General features: G+C 49.4%; 1 protein-coding gene across 1 annotated transcript; it reads left to right on the top strand.

Annotated features, from left to right (window-relative positions):
* The first annotated feature begins 2,308 nt into the window (after nt 1-2,308).
* LOC308484463 (phospholipase A2 inhibitor gamma subunit B-like) lies at nt 2,309-18,732 on the top strand. The gene is made up of 6 exons (XM_081019442.1): nt 2,309-3,191; nt 6,413-6,538; nt 8,616-8,759; nt 10,813-10,944; nt 12,445-13,750; nt 18,709-18,732. Exons 1-5 carry the CDS (start codon nt 3,128-3,130, stop codon nt 12,537-12,539), a joined length of 561 nt encoding a protein of 186 aa, XP_080875568.1. The 5' UTR covers nt 2,309-3,127; the 3' UTR covers nt 12,540-13,750; nt 18,709-18,732.
* Nucleotides 18,733-19,297: the final 565 nt, after the last annotated feature.

The following is a 19,297-nucleotide window of genomic DNA, read 5'->3' on the forward strand; positions in this document are numbered from 1 at the left end:
GCTATTATGTGCTGTTAGCAGTTTTTATTCACATGTATTTTCCATAGGTTTGCCTTCAGGTGAACTCATCGAAAGGATTTCTAAACATATATAAAAATCCAAAGGTGTTTATTGCAATGAATGGGGGTAAATTCTGGTTTCCTTAGTTTGTGAGAGGCAGCCAACAAGGCTGTCACTCCTTTATTGTTTGTTTGTTCTCTTGATTGAGTCCCTGTCAAGTGTGGGGAGCATTCAGCTCTGCAGATGTTGGTGAATTCAAACTCGCCATCGCCGCCAGCAAACATAGCCAATGCCACTGTCCGGGTTACAGGCAGTCGGAGTCCTGGCTTGGTACGTTGGGACCGTGGTAGAGGTCGGGAAGCAGGAATCAGCAGTCCAGGGTCAGCAGTCCAGGGGTCAGGAAGCCAAGAAACATCTGGAGGGCCAAAGGTTCCCGACAACTGCTGTTAAGGAATGGGCTGCTATTTACAGTTGTGAAAGTCACACAAGAAGAATTCAACATTAATTTATATGCCAATCATGTAGCTTTGTGCACATTCGATCCTGACAATCCACTTGCAAAACTGTTGGCGGTAATTGAAGATTCCAGCAGAATCTTGAAGATAAATTTCATGTTGGGCAAGTCCCGAAATCAGAATGTTTTGGATGGCTGCAGTTAATGAAATAGAAATGATCGCTGCATATGTTTTGCTGATGAACTTTTCACTTATTTTATTTGGTTTTGTAATATAGGTTTTAGCTTTATCAGAAGACAGAGAATTGATCATTCATTTACAGGCACAGCAACTCATGCACAGACAGACCCTGCCAGCCTTTCTAGGATTATTTGGCATCCAGTAATGTGTGTGTGGGGGGGGGGAGACGGCCCACTTTCATCCTCCTAGAGAGCACCATCATTTAGTTTGGGAACTTGGTCCACGCTTTAAGGTGCTAGCAATGGGAGTTTGCTGATCAGCTAAGGCCATTATCTTGCAACGAGATTAGCCTGATTATGCAAGTTTCCGCTTGAAGATTCTAACATTGCAGATACTGAATCACAGGCCTGGAAGGGACCCACTTATATCACCCAGGCCAAACCTATGACACATCATTGTCCTCAACCACAAGTAGAATCAAACCATCAGCCCAGGCTGGGGAGTCCATTTCATCATCTCCTGAAGAGAGCATCAACTGCATGAGAGCATTTTGAGGAATCCCCTCCTCCATCTTCCCACAGCTTCAAAACATATTCCAGCAGTCAAAGGCTTGACTCTGCCCCTCCTCCTGTCTCAATGATTATTCTACCAGCTCTTCTCCTAAACACAAATATAGGGTAGGTTGGTGGGTTTGTAGAAGGTCCATGCACACAGCTGTGATACTTCACCGCAGTTTCAATGTTGAGGAGAAATAAATGTGAAGGATGTGAGGGGTCTATTCAGGTGTTCTGACTTCCAGCCAAGCTCACCCAGACCCCCGTCAAGAAGAGCAGGGAGTCTCCCACAGTGGGGGTATCAGCTGCCGCTAAGGGAAAGAAAGGCTACCAGCCTCAGTTTTCCTACTGCATACCCTCCAACATTTCTCCGATGAAAATAAGGATGTCCTGTTGAGGTGGGAGTTGAGGTCCACCAGCCCAAAGTAGGACCTGTTTGAGTGGTTGGGTGGAGGGATACCAAAGAAGGACGTAAAAAAATGCTGGGGTGATCGGTTCTAGTGCTTTATTAAAGAAAGGTGCAGACTTAGAACATTGTGCAGAGCTGTGGGACAGACACTGCAACAGTGACAGGTCTTCATGACTTGTCCATGCCCAAACAAACTTCCATATATTCATATACCTGAAGGAGCGTCTCCGCCCCCATCGTTCAGACCAGACACTGAGGTCCACCTCCCAGGGCCTTCTGGCGGTTCCCTCACCGTGAGAAGTGAGGTTACAGGGAACCAGGCAGAGGGCCTTCTCGGTAGTGGCGCCCGCCCTGTGGAACACCCTCCCATCAGATGTCAAGGGAATAAACAACTATCTAACTTTTAGAAGACACCTGAAGGCAGTCCTGTTTAGGGAAGTTTTCCATGTTTGATGTTTTACTGTGTTTTTAATATTCTGCTGGGAGCCACCCAGAATGGCTGGGGAAACCCAGCCAGATGGGTGGGGTAATAATAATAATAATAATAATAATAATAATAATAATAATAATAAAAAAAAATACACAAAGCGGCATAAACCAATTTGACCAGGTTTTCCCATTGCTTCACTTGACCAAATGAGGAAATAGGTGGCAAATACCCAAATCTTGCAGATGGTTCCCTTCTGGGCTCAGGCCCCAGCATCCCAAGCCCCCAGATAACGATAGCCTCAAAGCAAGCCAATTAGCCCTTATCAAAGCAAGTGAATATAAACATATATGAGTTCAAGGTTACAACAACTACCAATTAATTGTGGGGTTGTTTTGACTGCCAAGATGGCATTTGCAGAACTTCGGGAACAGTTCACCTTTGCTTCATCACAGCAGAAAACGGAAAGCCCTCAAATTGTGGTGGGCAGGACTCCAGTGGCTTTTGATCTGCTGGCTGCAAAGCTCGATCAGTCCCAAAGATAAGCCCAACAGCCAGATCCCTGAGCTAGGCAAGCCTAGAGCCAACGTAGCAAAAAGGAAGGAGGAACTGTCCCTGCTGTCTGCCACAGATAATAAAAAAAGACTAGTTCGTGCAGTACATAGTTATCTACGGAACTTGCTACCACAATGAATAAGAGGGTTTGGTGAAAGAGGACCTTCTTTAGCACGCACCAAAAACACAAGGCACTTTAAAAAAACCACTGGCTTAAAATCAAACACCTTTTTTTGGTAAATTATCATACCTTCAGTGTTTTTTATTTTGATGAGTGGCCATTTGGTGGGAGCTGCTTTGGGCAGTTTTCTGTGGGAAAGATGTATACAAACTAAATCCACAAATCAAGAAACTAAAGTCAAGCACCTTGATGGCATCATTTGCCCACAGAGGAAGTTCAATCATGTCTCCACCCATTTTGAGGTATGTTTGACAGTTATCTTCTAGAAAACAGCTGGCCACCTCCACGTAAGAAAAGATTGCATCAGAGAGGCAGAGACTTTGCTGCATTCAAGACTTGTGATCCAGCTCTGATTCTGAGTCCTAGATGAAAACCAGAAGGATGCCGACCCCTCTTTCCACCAGCCTCCTGGCCACCTTCATAGTCATGGGTGAGTCTACAAAGCCATGGGCGGATCTTTGATTCAAGGCTTTTGTAACCTGGGAATTTTCCTGCATCCTTGAGTTCACTTCAACCTGTCCATGGGTTGGAACAAAGGGGCTACAGGGCTTCTGCTTGAGTCCACTCATTACAGTGGTACATTGGATTACATACACTTCAGGTTACATACACTTCAGGTTACAGACTCCGCTAACCCAGAAATAGTACCTCGGGTTAAGAACTTTGCTTCAGGATAAGAACAGAAATCGTGCTCCGGTGGCGCAGCAGCAGCAGGAGGCCCCATTAGCTAAAGTGGTGCTTCAGGTTAAGAACAGTTTCAGGTTAAGAACAGACCTCCAGAACGAATTAAGTACTTCGTTCCTGCAACAGTACAGTCCTACCTTGGTTTTCGAACAGCTTAGTTCTCAAACGTTTTGGCTCCTGAACGCCGCAAAACCCAGAATTGAGTGTCCTGGTTTGCAAACTGTTTTTGGAAGCCGAATGTCCAGCAGGACTTCCCACGGTTTCCAATTGGCTGCAGGAGGTTTCTGCAGCCAATCAGAAGCCGTGCTTTGGTTTCTGAATGTTTTGGAAGTCAAACAGATTTCTGGAATGGATTTTGTTCGACTTCCAAGTTACAACTGTATAATGAAACAGGGAACCTATTGGTGGTGTTGCTGTAAAGAGATGAAGGTTGGAGGTAGGCTGCTGACTTTTAAAATTGGTAGCTGCAACCTACTGCACGTTTTCCAGATGATTGTGGGTTTATGCTTATGTGCATGTTTGTGGGGTTGGAGAGGACCAGTGTGGCATTTTCAGTGAAGCTCCAAAGGGGGGGTGGGAATGAGAGTTGTTTTTCATCTGGCGGAAACAAGAAATGGTGGCCAACTCCAAGGATACGCCATTTTGGGGTGTGTGGGTATGACAGATGCTACAGCCTTTGTGGGGTCTGGGGCAGGGCCAGTCCACTCATGAGGCAAGGTGAGGCAACTCCTTCGGGCAGCAAAATCTATAGGGGCAGCAGGTTCAGCCTCCAAGGAATGTATTGCTCCTGTTGCTGGCGCTTCCGCAGTGGCCGCAACAATTGTGACATGCTCTTTGATGGCTGAATTTGCCTTCCCCTCCTTGCCTCTGCCTCTACAGTGGCCTCTTGGTGAATAGGAGGCACTGCTGGTCTCCTCCCCCCTTGTTCCCAATATGGGTCTTTATTCCCCATTTCCTCCCTGGTGAGGGGGGACACAGCGTTGTGGCTTGCCTTGGGTGTCAAAATGTATTGGGCTGGTCCTGGTCTGGGGGCCTGTTTGCTGCTCCCTGTTCAACAAGTACTGTATATCTGAAAATGAACAAATGTTACAAAAATGCATGTTTCCAGGGAAGTCACATGCCTGTTCATTTCCTTGAGTAAAAAGAGCCAAGCCAGATCCTAAGCAGGTAAGCCCAAAAATAAACAAGCAAAAAAATCCCCCGCAAAATTGGAACTGGTCTCAGTATAATTTATGCAACCTTGATGAAACAGTAACCGGTCCCATTTCTTAGCTTCCGTTCTACAGCTTTCAGTCTCTCAGCCATCTTGGAACCACTCCTAAGAATGTAGGCCTTGAACAGCTCAGGTCCAACTTTTCTCAGGAGCCTCTTATGCCTTAGGTGGCAACCAGAGAAACATACCTTGCCCACCACTTTGCAGATTCCATGAGCCCTGCTTCCCAGATAAGATGTTTCAAAGACAACAGTGGTATTGTGAGAGCAGCTACCTTCCATGTGTTGTCAGATCTGAGCATTTGACCACTTGGAAGCCTGCGTTTTCTCCTTTCTCCTTCATGTTTCATCCAGGATGACTCCAACCTTCCTGGTAGTCAATAATAATAATAATAATAATAATAATAATAATAATAATAAACTAAATAAATAAATAATTTTATTTATACCCCGCCGTCCCCAGCCAAGATTGGGTTCAGGGCGGCTAACACCAGGTAAAAACAATTGATTAAAATACAACTTAAAAACAAGATTAAGTACAACGTTAAAATGCAGCCTCATTTCAGTAGAAACGCAAATCAATAGTGAAGAGGTGCCTCTGGAATGGCTCTCATGCAAGCCCTCAGGCAAGCTGGTTTCCCCGAGGGCTGATGATGCTACAGTCGTCCAGGAGGTGGCAGGATCAGGTGATTTATGTTGGATTTCAAATAGGGAGGGAAGAATCTGTCCCTTCCCATTCTCACACATTTCTCATTTTGAAAAAAACTCTTCTCTTTCCTCTAAAACCCTGATACTGCACCCAGACCCCCCCAAGTGTCCCTATTTTCCAGGGACAGTCCCAGGTTTACAGAATCCATCCCAGTTTTTGATTTGATCCTGGAGTGTCCCACTTTTCCTTAAAGGTAAAGGGACCCCTGACCATTAGGTCCAGTCGTGGCCGACTCTGGGGTTGAGGCACTCATCTCGCTTTATTGGCCGAGGGAGCCGGCGTACAGCTTCTGGGTCATATGGCCAGCATGACAAAGCCGCTTCTGGCGAACCAGAGCAGCACACGGAAATGCCATTTACCTTCCCGCCGGAGCGGTACCTATTTATCTACTTGCACTTTGACTTGCTTTCAAACTGCTAGGTTGGCAGGAGCAGGGACCGAGCAACGGGAACTCACCCCGTCGTGGGGATTCGAACCGCCGACCTTCTGATCGGCAAGTCCTAGGCTCTGTGGTTTAACCCACAGCACCACCTGCGTCCCTAGGACGTCCCTATTTTCATCAGAGAAATGTTGGAGGATATGGAGTTATGTGACCCCCGAGGCAAGGAGATAAGTGACTATACAACTCTTAGAAGACTTCTGAAGTCTGCCCTGTATAGGGAAGGTTTTTAATGTTTAATTTTTTATTGTGTTTTCATATCTGTTGGAAGCCGCCCAGAGTGTCTGGGGCAACTCAGTAAGATGAGTGGGGTATAAATAACATCACCACCACCACCATCAAATAAGATACCCCTAATTTAATCAGAAAAATGTTGAAGGGTATGAGATGGTACCAGATTCCCCACCCCCTGCTTGATGCTCACAAACCTCATTCCCACAGGCCCAGTGTGACTAATGGCTTTTCCTAAAGGGACTTGCCCAGAGTTTTACACCTCATTTAGTGAAATTCAGTGGCAAGCTGAGTTTGTAACCTTGGGAAAGGAAAAAGGAGGAGGGGAAAAAAGAGAATTAACGATGTTGACATTTCTTGTTTTATGTGCTTTTAGGAGTAGCTCTGGAATGTGAGGAATGTTCCATCTTTGGAAATAATTGCACTGGACATAAAAAGCCATGCTCCCAGTATCAAGACACATGCAGTGTTTCCGTGACAAGTGTTAACCTGACTCTCGAGGGTAAATGGAAATGACCGAAGGCTACCAGAAGAGTTCAAGAAATGCCTAATTTCCTCTTGTCTGAGTGTGGCTGGTTCATTGATGGTGTGCAGAGGAGGAGTCTGGCTCAGCTGAGGCCCCTGCTGTCAAGGGTGTACCATGGGTTGCTAGTGCCTGGGGCAGGTCAAGTGTTGCACCCTCCCCTGGTGGTCAGCCCCTTCGCTGGGCAGCATCTAATCAAGGGAATCTTTCCTCGCAAACTAGCCCCAACCTGGGAGCAGAGATAAGGCAGAGAAACATGGAACCAGGAGCTCCACTGTGTTGCCTTGACCTCCTATGTTTCGGCAATGCAAGTGGTTCCTTCAGTGCATTCCTGCCTTCCTCTTGCCAGTAGAAGGCTGGCCCAGGGGTGGTTCACGTGCAGGTGTCCCTTCGCTGGCCATGAGGAAAAGGAGGCATCACCTTGGCCTCGGCCTCAAAGGCTTTGCCCGGGCGCAACTTGCCTCCCTGCAGCTCTGGCCTCAATGATGGAGCCTGTTGTGGGCACATCTGGTTGTGCCCCCTCAGAAATTTGCACCTGGGCAGTGCTTTTTTTCTTTAGGGATACTCTCATTTTGACTCAAGGAAATTACCAAAATCGGGGAAAATAAATACAGCAAATGGGAAAAAAGTACAAAGATTCACAAAATGCTTAGGCGTATGCGTACCCCTGCGTACTCCCAGAAAAAAGCACTACATCTGGGGCTACAGCCCTGCCCCCACACTATGCCACTGCCTGCTGGGGTTAAATTCCCTGGAGTTTCCAAATCTAAAAAGTTACCCTACATTCTGTCCTCAAATGAGTTCGCGTGGACCAGTAAGAAAGGAAACAAAGGCCGTTTCCTTGACTTGAAGTGGATTGAGAAAAATGGTAAAAGGATGAGGATGAGAGTGGGGCAAAGTGCCCGCTATGTATCTAGTACACATTCAGTACCCAGCTCTAAATGGCTTGAGATCTCACTATCATCTACAGCAACCGTGTTAGTGGCTTTGGGAGCTACAGCCCAGTTGGCACTGACCCACAACCAGCCCCTCTTAGTGGTAGTGGATTGCCCTCCCTGCTGAGGTGGCATCTGATTCTCACATTATTAACATCCTGGAGGAAGTTAATGTCCACCTAGGCCAGGGGTAGGCAACCTAAGGCCCATGGGCCACAAACGGCCCACGGGGGCCATTTAACCAGCTCATGAGCCGCCCCCGAACCGAGCTGCCTGCTCAGCAAGTCCCCACGAGCTGCACTAAACTGGCACAGCACGGTGCAGGGACTCACTTCCATGGTGCCAGAAATTGTGTCTGTGCAGATGTAGGCACCAGAAATTGTGGCCATGTGCACTGACACGCGCACGTGCAATCTGGCCCATGGAGTGATCTCTGCTGGAGTGAACCGGCCCAGGCAAGGTAAACCTTGCCGACCCCTGACATAGGCATTTGTTTAATGGCTGAAATATGTTATTCCATTGAAATCATTAGCTGAGAAATCATTAATGACGATTCTTGAATGGGTTCCAGTCATTTTATTTGTTAAGTGTACCGCTTTGCTATTTTGTTTTGTTTTGGGTTTTTGTTTGTTTGTTTGTTTCCCACCCTGGATTCCTTTCAGGAGAAAGGTGGGCTAGGGATCTAATAAATATGGAATCATGAAAATGGTGCAAGATACGCCAGCGGTCAGCCTTGAAATCATATGCTATGATGACAAAAGATACTGAGGTGTCTGGTCAGCAGCTGTCCATCACTCATGCTGGGCCGTGCATGCATGTGTGACGTCAAACACTGGAAGGAGGCCCAATGGGGCCCACCACAGCCATGGGGAGGCCTGAAGAGGCCCTTTGTAGCCATGGGAAAGCCCACCAGGGCCTGCCATGAGTGCAGGGAGGCCCAATGGGGCCTGTTGTGGCCTCGGTAAGGTCTGGTGGAGCCCACCAGGGTAGAGAATATTGATGGGCCTGGCCTCCTCCTTCTAAATTTTGGAGGGGCCTCAGCCTAGATGACACCCCTGCTACCCACATTGAAGCTAAAGCTATCTCTTCTGTTTAAAATAACTTTCTTTCAATCCCTCCAGGACAAACTGCTTTTACAAAGAGTTGCTTCTCATCTGGACTGTGCAACAAAGGCCCCCTCATCATCAACATGGGCTCATCGGGAACATCAGTAACTGAGTCTCGTTGCTGTGGGGGAGATGCATGCAATACAGCAAGACCCCTTAGTAGGTCACTGCTTGTCTCGTCCTTTCCTCATCCTTTTCATCGCTCGCTTGTTGCAACTTACTTAGTGAGCAGTCATCCTGATCTTGTCCATTTGCAGGAGAATTAGAATACATTGGCTATTTATTGCGCTTTCATTCTGATTTGCCTGATGGGCAAATTTGTCTGGTAATGCACTTCCCAGTGCATTTCTCAATTAAATCAGCTTTAGCTGTGCAACCTCAGATTGAATCCCACCCCAAAATAGCAGTAGTGTGGAATTTCCCATATACTTGTTGCCAACTTCCTGCTTTAGTTGGGAGCCGTTTCTTAAATATACTGTATTTACTCAAATATAATGCTCACCTTTTTTGGCCAAATTATGTTGCGAAAATTAAAGTGCGCATTAGATTTGATGGCACATTTACATTTGCCAGCAAAGACTTTTTTTGGCTTCAAGGTTCTGAAGATTGAGGTACATATTAGATTTGATGGTACGTTAGACTTGAGTAAATACGGTAATTTGGCAGTCTTGCAGAGTGATTGGGAAATGCACTGGGAAGCGTGAAATGCTCCTTCTGCAGTAGTTTCTCCACCTTTGGTTCCCACCCTGCACTCAGCTCTTACACTGGCCACACCCCAGGAATCAGCTTCGACTGGTTGGCTAAATCAGATGAGGGTAGCTGATGGGTCTCAAACCATTGCTGAATTAGGAACTTGCAAGACAGGGTCCAATGGATTGAGTAGATGAGAGCAATTGTGGGTCTAATGGTCAAGAAGGTGGATTCTGCATGTTCGTAGAGGAAGTGGGGGCAGATGCGGCTGCTCAACCTGAGAAGGCAGCCCCTCTAGGAGAAGGAAAACTCTGAACCTAAACCTCCGCTGCCTTGTGGGATATCTTCAGGGAAGAAGAGGCTAAGGGGTAAATCCTACACAAATCCAGAGTGGAGTCCCTAAGATGGTTGGATGGTACCTTGCACACCTCCTTCCAGCAACTCCTGCAGTCATTGTTGTTGTTGTTTAGTTGTTTAGTCGTATCCAACTCTTCGTGACCCCATGGACCAGAGCACGCTAGGCCCTCCTGTCTTCCACTGCCTCCCGCAGTTTGGTCAAACTCATGCTGGTACCTTCGAGAACACTGTCCAACCATCTCATCCTCTGTCGTCCCCTTCTCCTTTTTCCCTCAATCTTTCCCAACATCAGGGTCTGTTCCAGGGAGTCTTCTCTTCTCACGAGGTGGCCAAAGTATTGGAGTCAAAGTATCCTGCAGTCAAGCTGGTGCCAAATGTATTGCTCTGCTCTGCTTTGGACCACATCAGCAAGCTCAAAAGGGGGGTGGGCCCAGTCATCTGGGAAACCCAGGACCTCTATGCACCTCCTAGGTTGATGCCCTGGAGAGGTCACTTTGGGGGTGCTAATACAGTGATTTGACTTCATCCTGGAAGGGTACTCCATTGCCTCTCGAGATAGACAGATGCCAAGAACGATAAGTTGGGTGTGTACAATGGCAGACCTTGCGGTCCCAAATTTCAGTGGTGCCCTGTGTGCTACCAAAATTGGTGCCCTCCCAATTCTTTCCTTCCATTCTAAAGTACATCATAATTATCGTTATGCATCCACTGCAACTGAAGTGGTTACGCTTGCCTAAATTTGCCTCTGGTGTGTGGAAAAGACGATGTCCGGCAGCATCAAAGCGCAACCTCTTTCTGATTTTTAGGAGGCTAGCTCTATATACGTTTGTATTACTATAGTCCTAATTTTTCACTTAAAGCCTGTATCAGTTAGGATTTCTTTGGTGAACCCTCTATATATTTCGCCAACATCTGTGAGAATAGGAGCCACCTAGAAAGGGGTTGACATTTCTGGTAAGATGGTCCCCCATGTATGAAGCCAAAGATGGCAACAAATACTCTGCTGTCCTACCAAACATGCCATATGAGGCACTTGGCAGAATGGGAGGCACTTAAAAAGTGGCCTGATGAAGGAAGGGGCTGATATTTGCAGTCTTCTTCCCAATCCCTTTGGCCGCGCTGTTCTTCTTGCATCCCAAGCCTGATCGTCTCACCTTTCTTTCAGAGCCAAGGAGAAACACCACATTGAATGGAAAGGAATGCTCAGTTTGCCTACCTGATGGAACTGAGTGCAAACGCATCAAATGTGCTGGAGATGAGACCAAATGCTTAGAGATATCTGGAACTACAAATGAAAGTAACTATAAATCCCATATTCGTACGAGGGGGTGTTGGAGGGATGTGGTTTGTGTGAATCTTGTGGCACAATGACCTGACCCACACCTAGGGTGTTCTCTAGAGAAGGTAATCAAGGAGGTAGTGGGATGACAATCATAGACATTCTTTGAAGACAGTAAATCATCTAGACCTGTGGTTCCCAACGTGGGGCACACACCGCACAGGGGGGCAATTTGATTTTTAAGGGGGGCAATTTGAGAAGGATTTATTAACAGTGAATAGCCTTTTAGGCTTCCTTCACTTTTTGAATAATAAGAATTATATGTCACAGGGGGCGGGCATCAGGATTTTAGAGATGCTTAGGTGGGGCATGGCCAAAAAAAAAAAAAAAAAAAAAAAAAGGTTGGGAACCACAGCCCTAGACGAATCACAGTCTGGTTTCAGATGAGAGCCTTTGGTGTGGTGGTACCCACCCTTTGAAATGTGCTCCCAGTGTACATCAGGCAGGCACGTTCTGGCGTCTGCTTAGAATAATAATAATAAATTTTATTTATATCCCACCCTCCTCAGCCGAAGCCGGGCTCAGGGCGGCTAACAACAATCAAATAATCAAACAATCAAATAATCCAACATTCTAAAAACATTTCAATTATAAAAATTAATTAAAATCAAATTGATGGCAACCGTTAAGCAAAATTCTGTGCAGGTTGCCAGAGGAGGGAGTCAGGCTGCGCCCTAACCAAAGGCCTGGTGGAACAACTCTGTCTTACAGGCCCTGCGGAAAGATGTCAGGTCCCGCAGGGCCCTAGTTTCTTGTGACAGAGCGTTCCAACAGGTTGGAGCCGCAGCCCAGAAAGCCCTGGCTCTAGTTGAGGCCAGCCTAACCTCTCTGTGGCCTGGGACCTTCAGGATGTTTTTATTTGCAGACCGTAGGTTCCTCTGTGGGGTATACCAGGAGAGGCGGTCCCGTAGAATCACAGAAATATAGAACTGTAGAGTTGGAAGGGACCCCAAAGCTCATCTAGTCTAACCCCTTGCAATGCAGAAATCTCAACTAAAGCATCCATGACAGGTGGCTTAAAAGTCATTGCTTCCTTCAGGCTTTGCCTAAAGCACTGATCCAGCCATGTTTGATGCATTAAGCTGATATAGTGATTTGAAATGCATTTTGCAATTTTTAGTGATTCCTCCCTCTCCTTTGTGTTCTCCCCTCCACTCCCTCATTTAACTGTGTAGAAAGAAAGAAAGAAAGAAAGAAAGAAAGAAAGAAAGAAAGAAAGAAAGAAAGAAAGAAAGCACTACCCTTCTCTGCTTCATGCAAGGGGAGGCCAATTGAAGTTCCCCAAGTGCCCTAACTTCCCTTCCCTTTCCCCAGCATCCCACTTGTTGAATTTGGCTCCTGCCCAGGTTAGCCAGCCACTGAGTGCCCACTACACAAATGGAAGAGGAAGAGAAGGAACTCACTGGGCATTGCCACTCTCCTGACATTGACTGTCATCTCCTTCAATTCTCTCTGCAGAAGGACAAACCATAACCACCACCATCCTCAAGGCCTGTGCAAACGAGCTTGCCTCAAAGCAATGGAAATGGGTGACCCATTGCCTTTGGGCATGATCCAACCAGACAGCTCAACTAAATGCACAGATGGGGCGGCCAGTGCCAACCCTGGATCTCTCGGACTCCTCCTCCCAGTCCTTAACGCGCTGCTGGTGGTGAAGCTCCTTGCCTGATTCCCCAGTTGATGCTGAGATTAGAGAGTCCACTTTGAGCTATTCCTCTTTGCTGCTTGCTTGCAGCTATTATTGGGGCCGCCTGCAGATGCTGTAGAACAAGGGCCAAAGGCCACTCTCCGGTCTTGTCTGTCTGGTCCTTGAGAGTCTTCCTGGGACACCTCCCTGCCCCTTTCACCCACCTTGAGCACTTTGGGCTGCCTGGAATGTGTCATTGTGCTCCGATGATGCTTCTAGCTTGCCTGGTTGGAAGACAGAGATGGATGGCTGAGTGTGTGTGCACAAACTAGTCTCCTATGCAAAGGATAACTTTACATTTGCTAGTTCAGTTGCCTCTGGCTCTGCCTACCAAAGGCATGTGGCCCCCAGTGGGCTGCGCTGAAGGGATTCCCATCCCTGCTGCAGAGCTCCCATAGCCCACAGTCTAAAACAGAGCTTTCCAAACAGTGTGTTGCAACAACACGTTTGTGTGTTGACTGCAGTGTGTTGCCCGAACACTCCCCACACTCCTCCTGGGGCTGGAAAGGAGTTAGTTTAACCCCCAGTTTGCGAGTAAAATTGAATTACTGCTTTGAGAAACGATGCATGTCTATAAAGTGTGTCACCAACATGAAAGGTTTGGAAAGCTCTGGTCTAGAAGCACATTTTTACATCTACTGCCCTCCAACAAGTGCAGTGTTGATGGAGGAAGGTCTGGGTTGGTGTCTTTACTGGCAGATGCCATTATTGGGCTGTGTCTGTACAGCTCTCCTGAGTCTCAAGCAGAGCTTATTCCACATTTGGATGTCTGCAAGTGGTTCTCTCCGAGCCTTATTTCAATTTTCTCTTTGTGCTTTGCATTTGTTTGAAAATTGATGTTGCTTTACTGCTCTGCTGCTTTGTCATTTTTGGCATGGTGCATCGTTGATATATTGCAACCTACTTGGATGTTGGTGGTAAGAAAAGGTGGGCTAGGAATCCTTTCAGTAATAAAGGTAAATAAAAGGTAAAGATAATTGCAATAGGTGTGTGAAAAGCACATTTTCTCCAAGTAACCACAAGTGTCCAGACACAGGACGGTATGAGTAAAAGGCTAGGTTTGAATATTGTTATGTAGTGTAGTTTCACCCTGGGCCAACAGGGGGATACTGTATATAGTTTTCACTCAGGTCTGTAGATAGTTTTCACTCAGGTCCGCGCCAGTTATTTTAGGCGGGAACTCTGGGCTGTTGTGGTTACAATGTTGACAGCCGGCTGCCTATAAATACAGGCCGGCTGAGCTGTTCGCAGTCAGTTCTATTCCAGCTTACCATAATAAAGAGCTACTTGAAGAAATCGCTGTGCCGGCTGCTATGTCAACCCACGACTCAACACTGGCGACGAAGGTGGGATGGATGGACATCAGAGCACAGCCAGATGCGGCCAGCCTCTGAACTGAGCTGAATCACTGAGCTGAATCACAGAGCGAAATCACTGAGCGAAATCACTGGGCAGAACCAATTCAGAGCTGACTGTTCTGGCTAGAGCACTGTGTTCCATCCATCGCCCTTCACGCCGGCATCGGAATCATGGCTTCACTTGTGCCTCTACTGCCGTTTGCGCCAGCCTCTGAATCATGGGACTCCTACCTCGCTCGGTTCGACTGCTACCTCCAAGCCAACGAGCTGACAGCAGTATCAAAGGATCGGAAGCGGGGCCTATTCCTCAGCCTCTGTGGGCCTGAGGTGTTTGAGACGGCCCGAGCGTTGGTTGCGCCTGAAGCAGTCCAGGCAACACCATGGGACACGATCCAAGAGAAGCTCCGCAACCACTACGCACCAAAGCCATCCAAGATTGCTGCCCGCCATGCGTTCTACCACCGGAACCAGGCAGAGGGGGAGTCAATCAACAACTACACCACCGCCCTGCGACAGGCTGCAATGCACTGTGAGTTCCGAGACTTAGACGATGCCCTGATGGATCGAATCGTCTGCGGGGTCCGGGACATCCATCTGCAACGGCGCCTCCTAGCCAAGCCAGACCTCACGCTACAGAAAGCCATTGAGGAGGCTGTGGCCTCAGAAGCTGCTGAACGCTCCGCCCAGGAGATCCGCAAGTCCAGCAGCCCGCGTCTTGCTAGGGAGCCAGTTCCGGTGCATCATGAAGAGGCCAGCAGTGAGGAGGCATCCTCCAGTGAAGACGATGACGTGCACCAGACAAAGCGGGAGCGCAGGAAGTTCCAACAGAAGTCCAAGGGCCAACCGGAATGTGCTGGCTGCGGAGGCAACCATTCCCGTGCCAAGTGTCGATTCAGAGACGCCATCTGTAGGAAGTGTTCCAGAAGGGGCCACATCGCTAAGGTCTGCCGATCGGCTCCGTCTGACACCCCCCCTTCATCGACTCGCAAGTCCAAGTCTTCACTCCAGTCTGCCAAGGAAAGTTGTTTCGCTCTCACCAACTGCCGCTGCCCGTCTGGAACCACGATTGGCCAAACCGACTCGCCTACGCGACGCAAGCTGAACGTCACGGTGCTCATTGAAGGAGCTCCATGTGACATGGAGATCGACACTGGGTCTGCCCTGTCCATCGTGTCATGGAGCACCATCAAAAGACTGGTACCCAGAGTGTCCAAAAGGCAACTCGACTCTCACCGCGTACACCTGAGAGACTACCAGGGAAACGACATTCCCGTGGTAGGCGTTGGCCGGTTCCGGATCGCCTTCAAGGATTTTTCGGGCCTGCTCCGGTTGGTGGTGGTCGAAGGTCAGCGGCCAAGCCTCCTAGGGCTAGACTGGTTTGATGCCCTCGGCCTGGAAGTCACCGGCATCAACTGCATCTCTAATGCAGAGACTGAGGGTCTGGTCAAAGACTTTGCCGAGGTTTTTGACGGCACCTTGGGCCAATATACAGGTACGCCCATCTCCTTTAGCCTTGATCCACAAGTCGCCCCCATCAAGCTAAAGCCACGCCGGGTTCCCTTTGCTCTCAAGGCTAAGGTGGACGAACAACTGGACAAACTGATCGCCCAAGGAGTTTTGGAGCCGGTTGACCACGCAAAGTGGGAAACCCCCATCGTCACGCCTGTCAAGCCAGATGGGTCGGTGAGAATCTGCGCTGACTACAAGTGCACGATCAACAAGGCACTTCAGCAGCACGCTTATCCGGTTCCTGTTGTCCAACACCTGCTGCATTCCCTGGGTGAGGGTAAGGTCTTCGCTAAGCTGGACCTTGCCCAAGTCTATCAACAACTGCCAGTCGATGATGCCACTGCTGAAGCCCAGACGATCGTCACCCACCGGGGGGCATTCCGTTGCCGCCGGTTGCAGTTCGGGGTGAGTGTGGCTCCTGGCATCTTCCAAAGCCTTATGGAGCGTCTCCTGCAAGGGCTTCCAGGCGTGGTACCATATTTTGATGACGTCTTGGTGTCTGCAGACTCACACCAGCAGCTGTTCGAGCGCCTCCGTGCCGTGCTGACCAGGTTCCAGGAGGCCGGGCTCAAGGTAAAGAGGGAGAAGTGCCAGATCGCCGTTCCACAGGTAGAGTTCCTGGGCTATCTTATCAATGCCTCCGGTCTTCATCCAACCACATCCAAGATCCGCGCTATCCAGCAGGCCCCCACTCCAAAGAACAAAACGGAGTTGCAGGCATTCCTGGGGCTGCTGAACTTTTATAACATGTTCCTGCCCCACAAAGCCACAGTGGCTGAGCCTCTTCACCGACTCCTTAGCACTAAGACGCCTTGGGCCTGGGGTCATCGGGAGACGGCGGCCTTCAACGCGGTCAAGGCTCTCCTTTCTTCAGACAGTGTGCTGGTACAGTACAGTGAATCCAGGCCGCTGGTCCTTGCCTGCGACGCCTCACCTTTTGGCATCGGGGCTGTCCTTAGTCACCGTTTTCCAGATGGAAGAGAAGCACCGCTCGCCTACTTTTCCAGGACACTATCTCCGACGGAACGGAATTACAGCCAGCTCGACAAGGAGGCATTGGCACTTGTGGCTGGAGTGAAGAGGTTCCATGAATACCTCTATGGCAGGACTTTTGACCTCATCACTGACCACAAGCCACTCCTGGGCCTCCTCGCCGGTGATCGTCCAACTCCACCAGTCCTCTCACCACGCATGCTGCGATGGACTGTTTTCCTGGCTGCCTACCACTACCGGCTCATCCATCGCCCGGGGAAATCGATGGGCCATGCCGACGCCCTCAGCCGTTGCCCTCTTCCAGCATTTGTGGAAGACCCGGCTCCAGCTTCATCGCTCCTTCTGATTGAGGATCTTCCGGCAGCGCCTGTATCGGCTGCCACTGTGGCCTCCGCATCTGCCCAGGATCGCACCATCAGCCGGGTGCTCAACTGGGTGTGGAGGGGGTGGCCACAAGGGCCCTTTGCATCGGAGTTCCAGCCCTTCGCAACCAGACAACATGAACTCTCAGCTCATCGCGGCTGTCTGCTGTGGGGAGACCGCGTCGTGATTCCCCAGGGACTCCGTCAGCGCGTCCTGGAGGCTCTGCACGTTGGCCACCCGGGAATTGTCAAAATGAAGGCGTTGGCTCGGTGTTACGTCTGGTGGCCTAATATGGACGATGCCATCACTGCCTGGGTGTCCGCCTGTCAAGCGTGCCAGGAGTCGAGGCCTGCACCACCGGCAGCTAAGGGACACACCTGGGAGACGCCAAAGACACCCTGGTCGAGGGTGCACATCGATCTGGCTGGCCCCTTTCACGGCCGGACCTTTATGGTAGTGGTGGACGCCTATTCCAAATGGCTGGAGGTCGCCCTGATGCCCTCCACCACTACCGAAGCTGTCATCCGGGTGCTGCGAGGCCTGTTTGCAACGCATGGGTGTCCTGATGTCCTTGTCTCTGACAACGGACCGCAGTTCACGTCAGGCACGTTTGAGCGATATCTTTTGGGACTGGGCATCCGCCATGCCCTAACGGCACCCTTTCATCCATCCAGCAACGGGCAAGCGGAAAGAATGGTGCGCTCGACAAAAGAGGCACTGGCGCGCCTGGACCGGGGAGACTGGCATGAGCGGGTCGCCGAATACTTGTTCGTGCAACACATCACCCCTCACGCGGCCACAGGGAGGAGTCCTGCTGAACTGCTTATGGGCCGCCGCCTCAGGTCACCGCTCGACCGGCTACACCCAGACTTTGCCGTGGCTGAACCCCCAGGCTGTGCCAACGCACCACGGTCATTTGTCCCAGGAAACCAGATCTTTGCCCGGAACTATGTGGGGGACATCCCTTGGGTGCCAGCCACAGTAGTGGGAGTCACTGGACCTCGCTCGTACCAGGTGGCACTCGAAGACGGACGCTTGTGGCGACGGCACATAGACCAGCTTAGGCGCAGGGTTGGGGACTTGGACACTACCGAGGTGCCCCCAACTGCGCTGGCAGCTCCAGAAGAGACACGTACAGATGGCGAGGCCCCACCTACACCTCCCTCGCAAACTGCCAGCGTGGAGCCGAACCAAGCCGTTTCAGAACAGACTCAGACCACTCCACTTGCGGAGGCTCCACTCACAGCAGCGGATCCAGGGGAGTTGGTTCCAACGCCACCTAGGGTCGCACCACAGCCTCAGCGAGAACTGTGTGGCCCTCCGGACTTGGCTACCAGCCCCCGGCGGTCTGGCAGAGTTTCCAAGCGCCCAACTCATTTAAAGGACTATGTTGTTGGACAGGTATCACTGTTGGTCTAAGTATGGGAAATGTAACCGATATGCTTTTGTGCCTAATTGAACCATTACGCGTAGTGCTGTATATAAGGAAACCATTACGATTGTAACTAACGCCTTATCTCGGTGGGGAGGGGTGTTATGTAGTGTAGTTTCACCCTGGGCCAACAGGGGGATACTGTATATAGTTTTCACTCAGGTCTGTAGATAGTTTTCACTCAGGTCCGCGCCAGTTATTTTAGGCGGGAACTCTGGGCTGTTGTGGTTACAATGTTGACAGCCGGCTGCCTATAAATACAGGCCGGCTGAGCTGTTCGCAGTCAGTTCTATTCCAGCTTACCATAATAAAGAGCTACTTGAAGAAATCGCTGTGCCGGCTGCTATGTCAACCCACGACTCAACAAATATAATGCTAAGTTAAAACATGAACCTGCAATTCACCCCTAATTTCTGAGCAGTGCAAGATATCAGGGGTCCAGGTTCTGTGTTTCCTTTGGAAATGAGGCACAGCAGAGACTGTGGTGTCTTTATGGTATATGGTTTATTTACACACATACACAAACTGAGTCTGGATGGAAAGAGCTCAGAGCATTCACATTTCAAGAGGGTCTCTTGCTCCTCCCATGGGTATGGCAGGATTGGATCTAAGAACACATCAGCCATGCTCTTTGTCTCCTTGTTGCAGCCCACATGGGGCTCTTTGACAACTTTCTTCATCCTTGTCACAGCTAAGAGCCTGAAAAGGATTTCTCCCCAGACTACAGGCAGTGACCATTTCACAGGGGGAGGGGGTCCATTCCTAGCCTTCATACATGTCGGCAGAGCATGCATAAGCACTCTGCCCCACCCCACCCCATTACGCCTCAACCAAAGGACCCATGCGTCGGCGATCACACATCAATTGGATGCACCTAAAATGGTCGCTGCCTGTACATTATTCAAAAACGGAAATCCTACACTAGAGGTTTTCAACCTTTTCGAGTCCACGGCTCCCTTGACCAACTAC

The sequence above is a fragment of the Podarcis pityusensis genome, assembly GCF_964106645.2.
Source record: "Podarcis pityusensis genome assembly, chromosome: 8".
Taxonomy (NCBI): Eukaryota; Metazoa; Chordata; class Lepidosauria; order Squamata; family Lacertidae; genus Podarcis; species Podarcis pityusensis.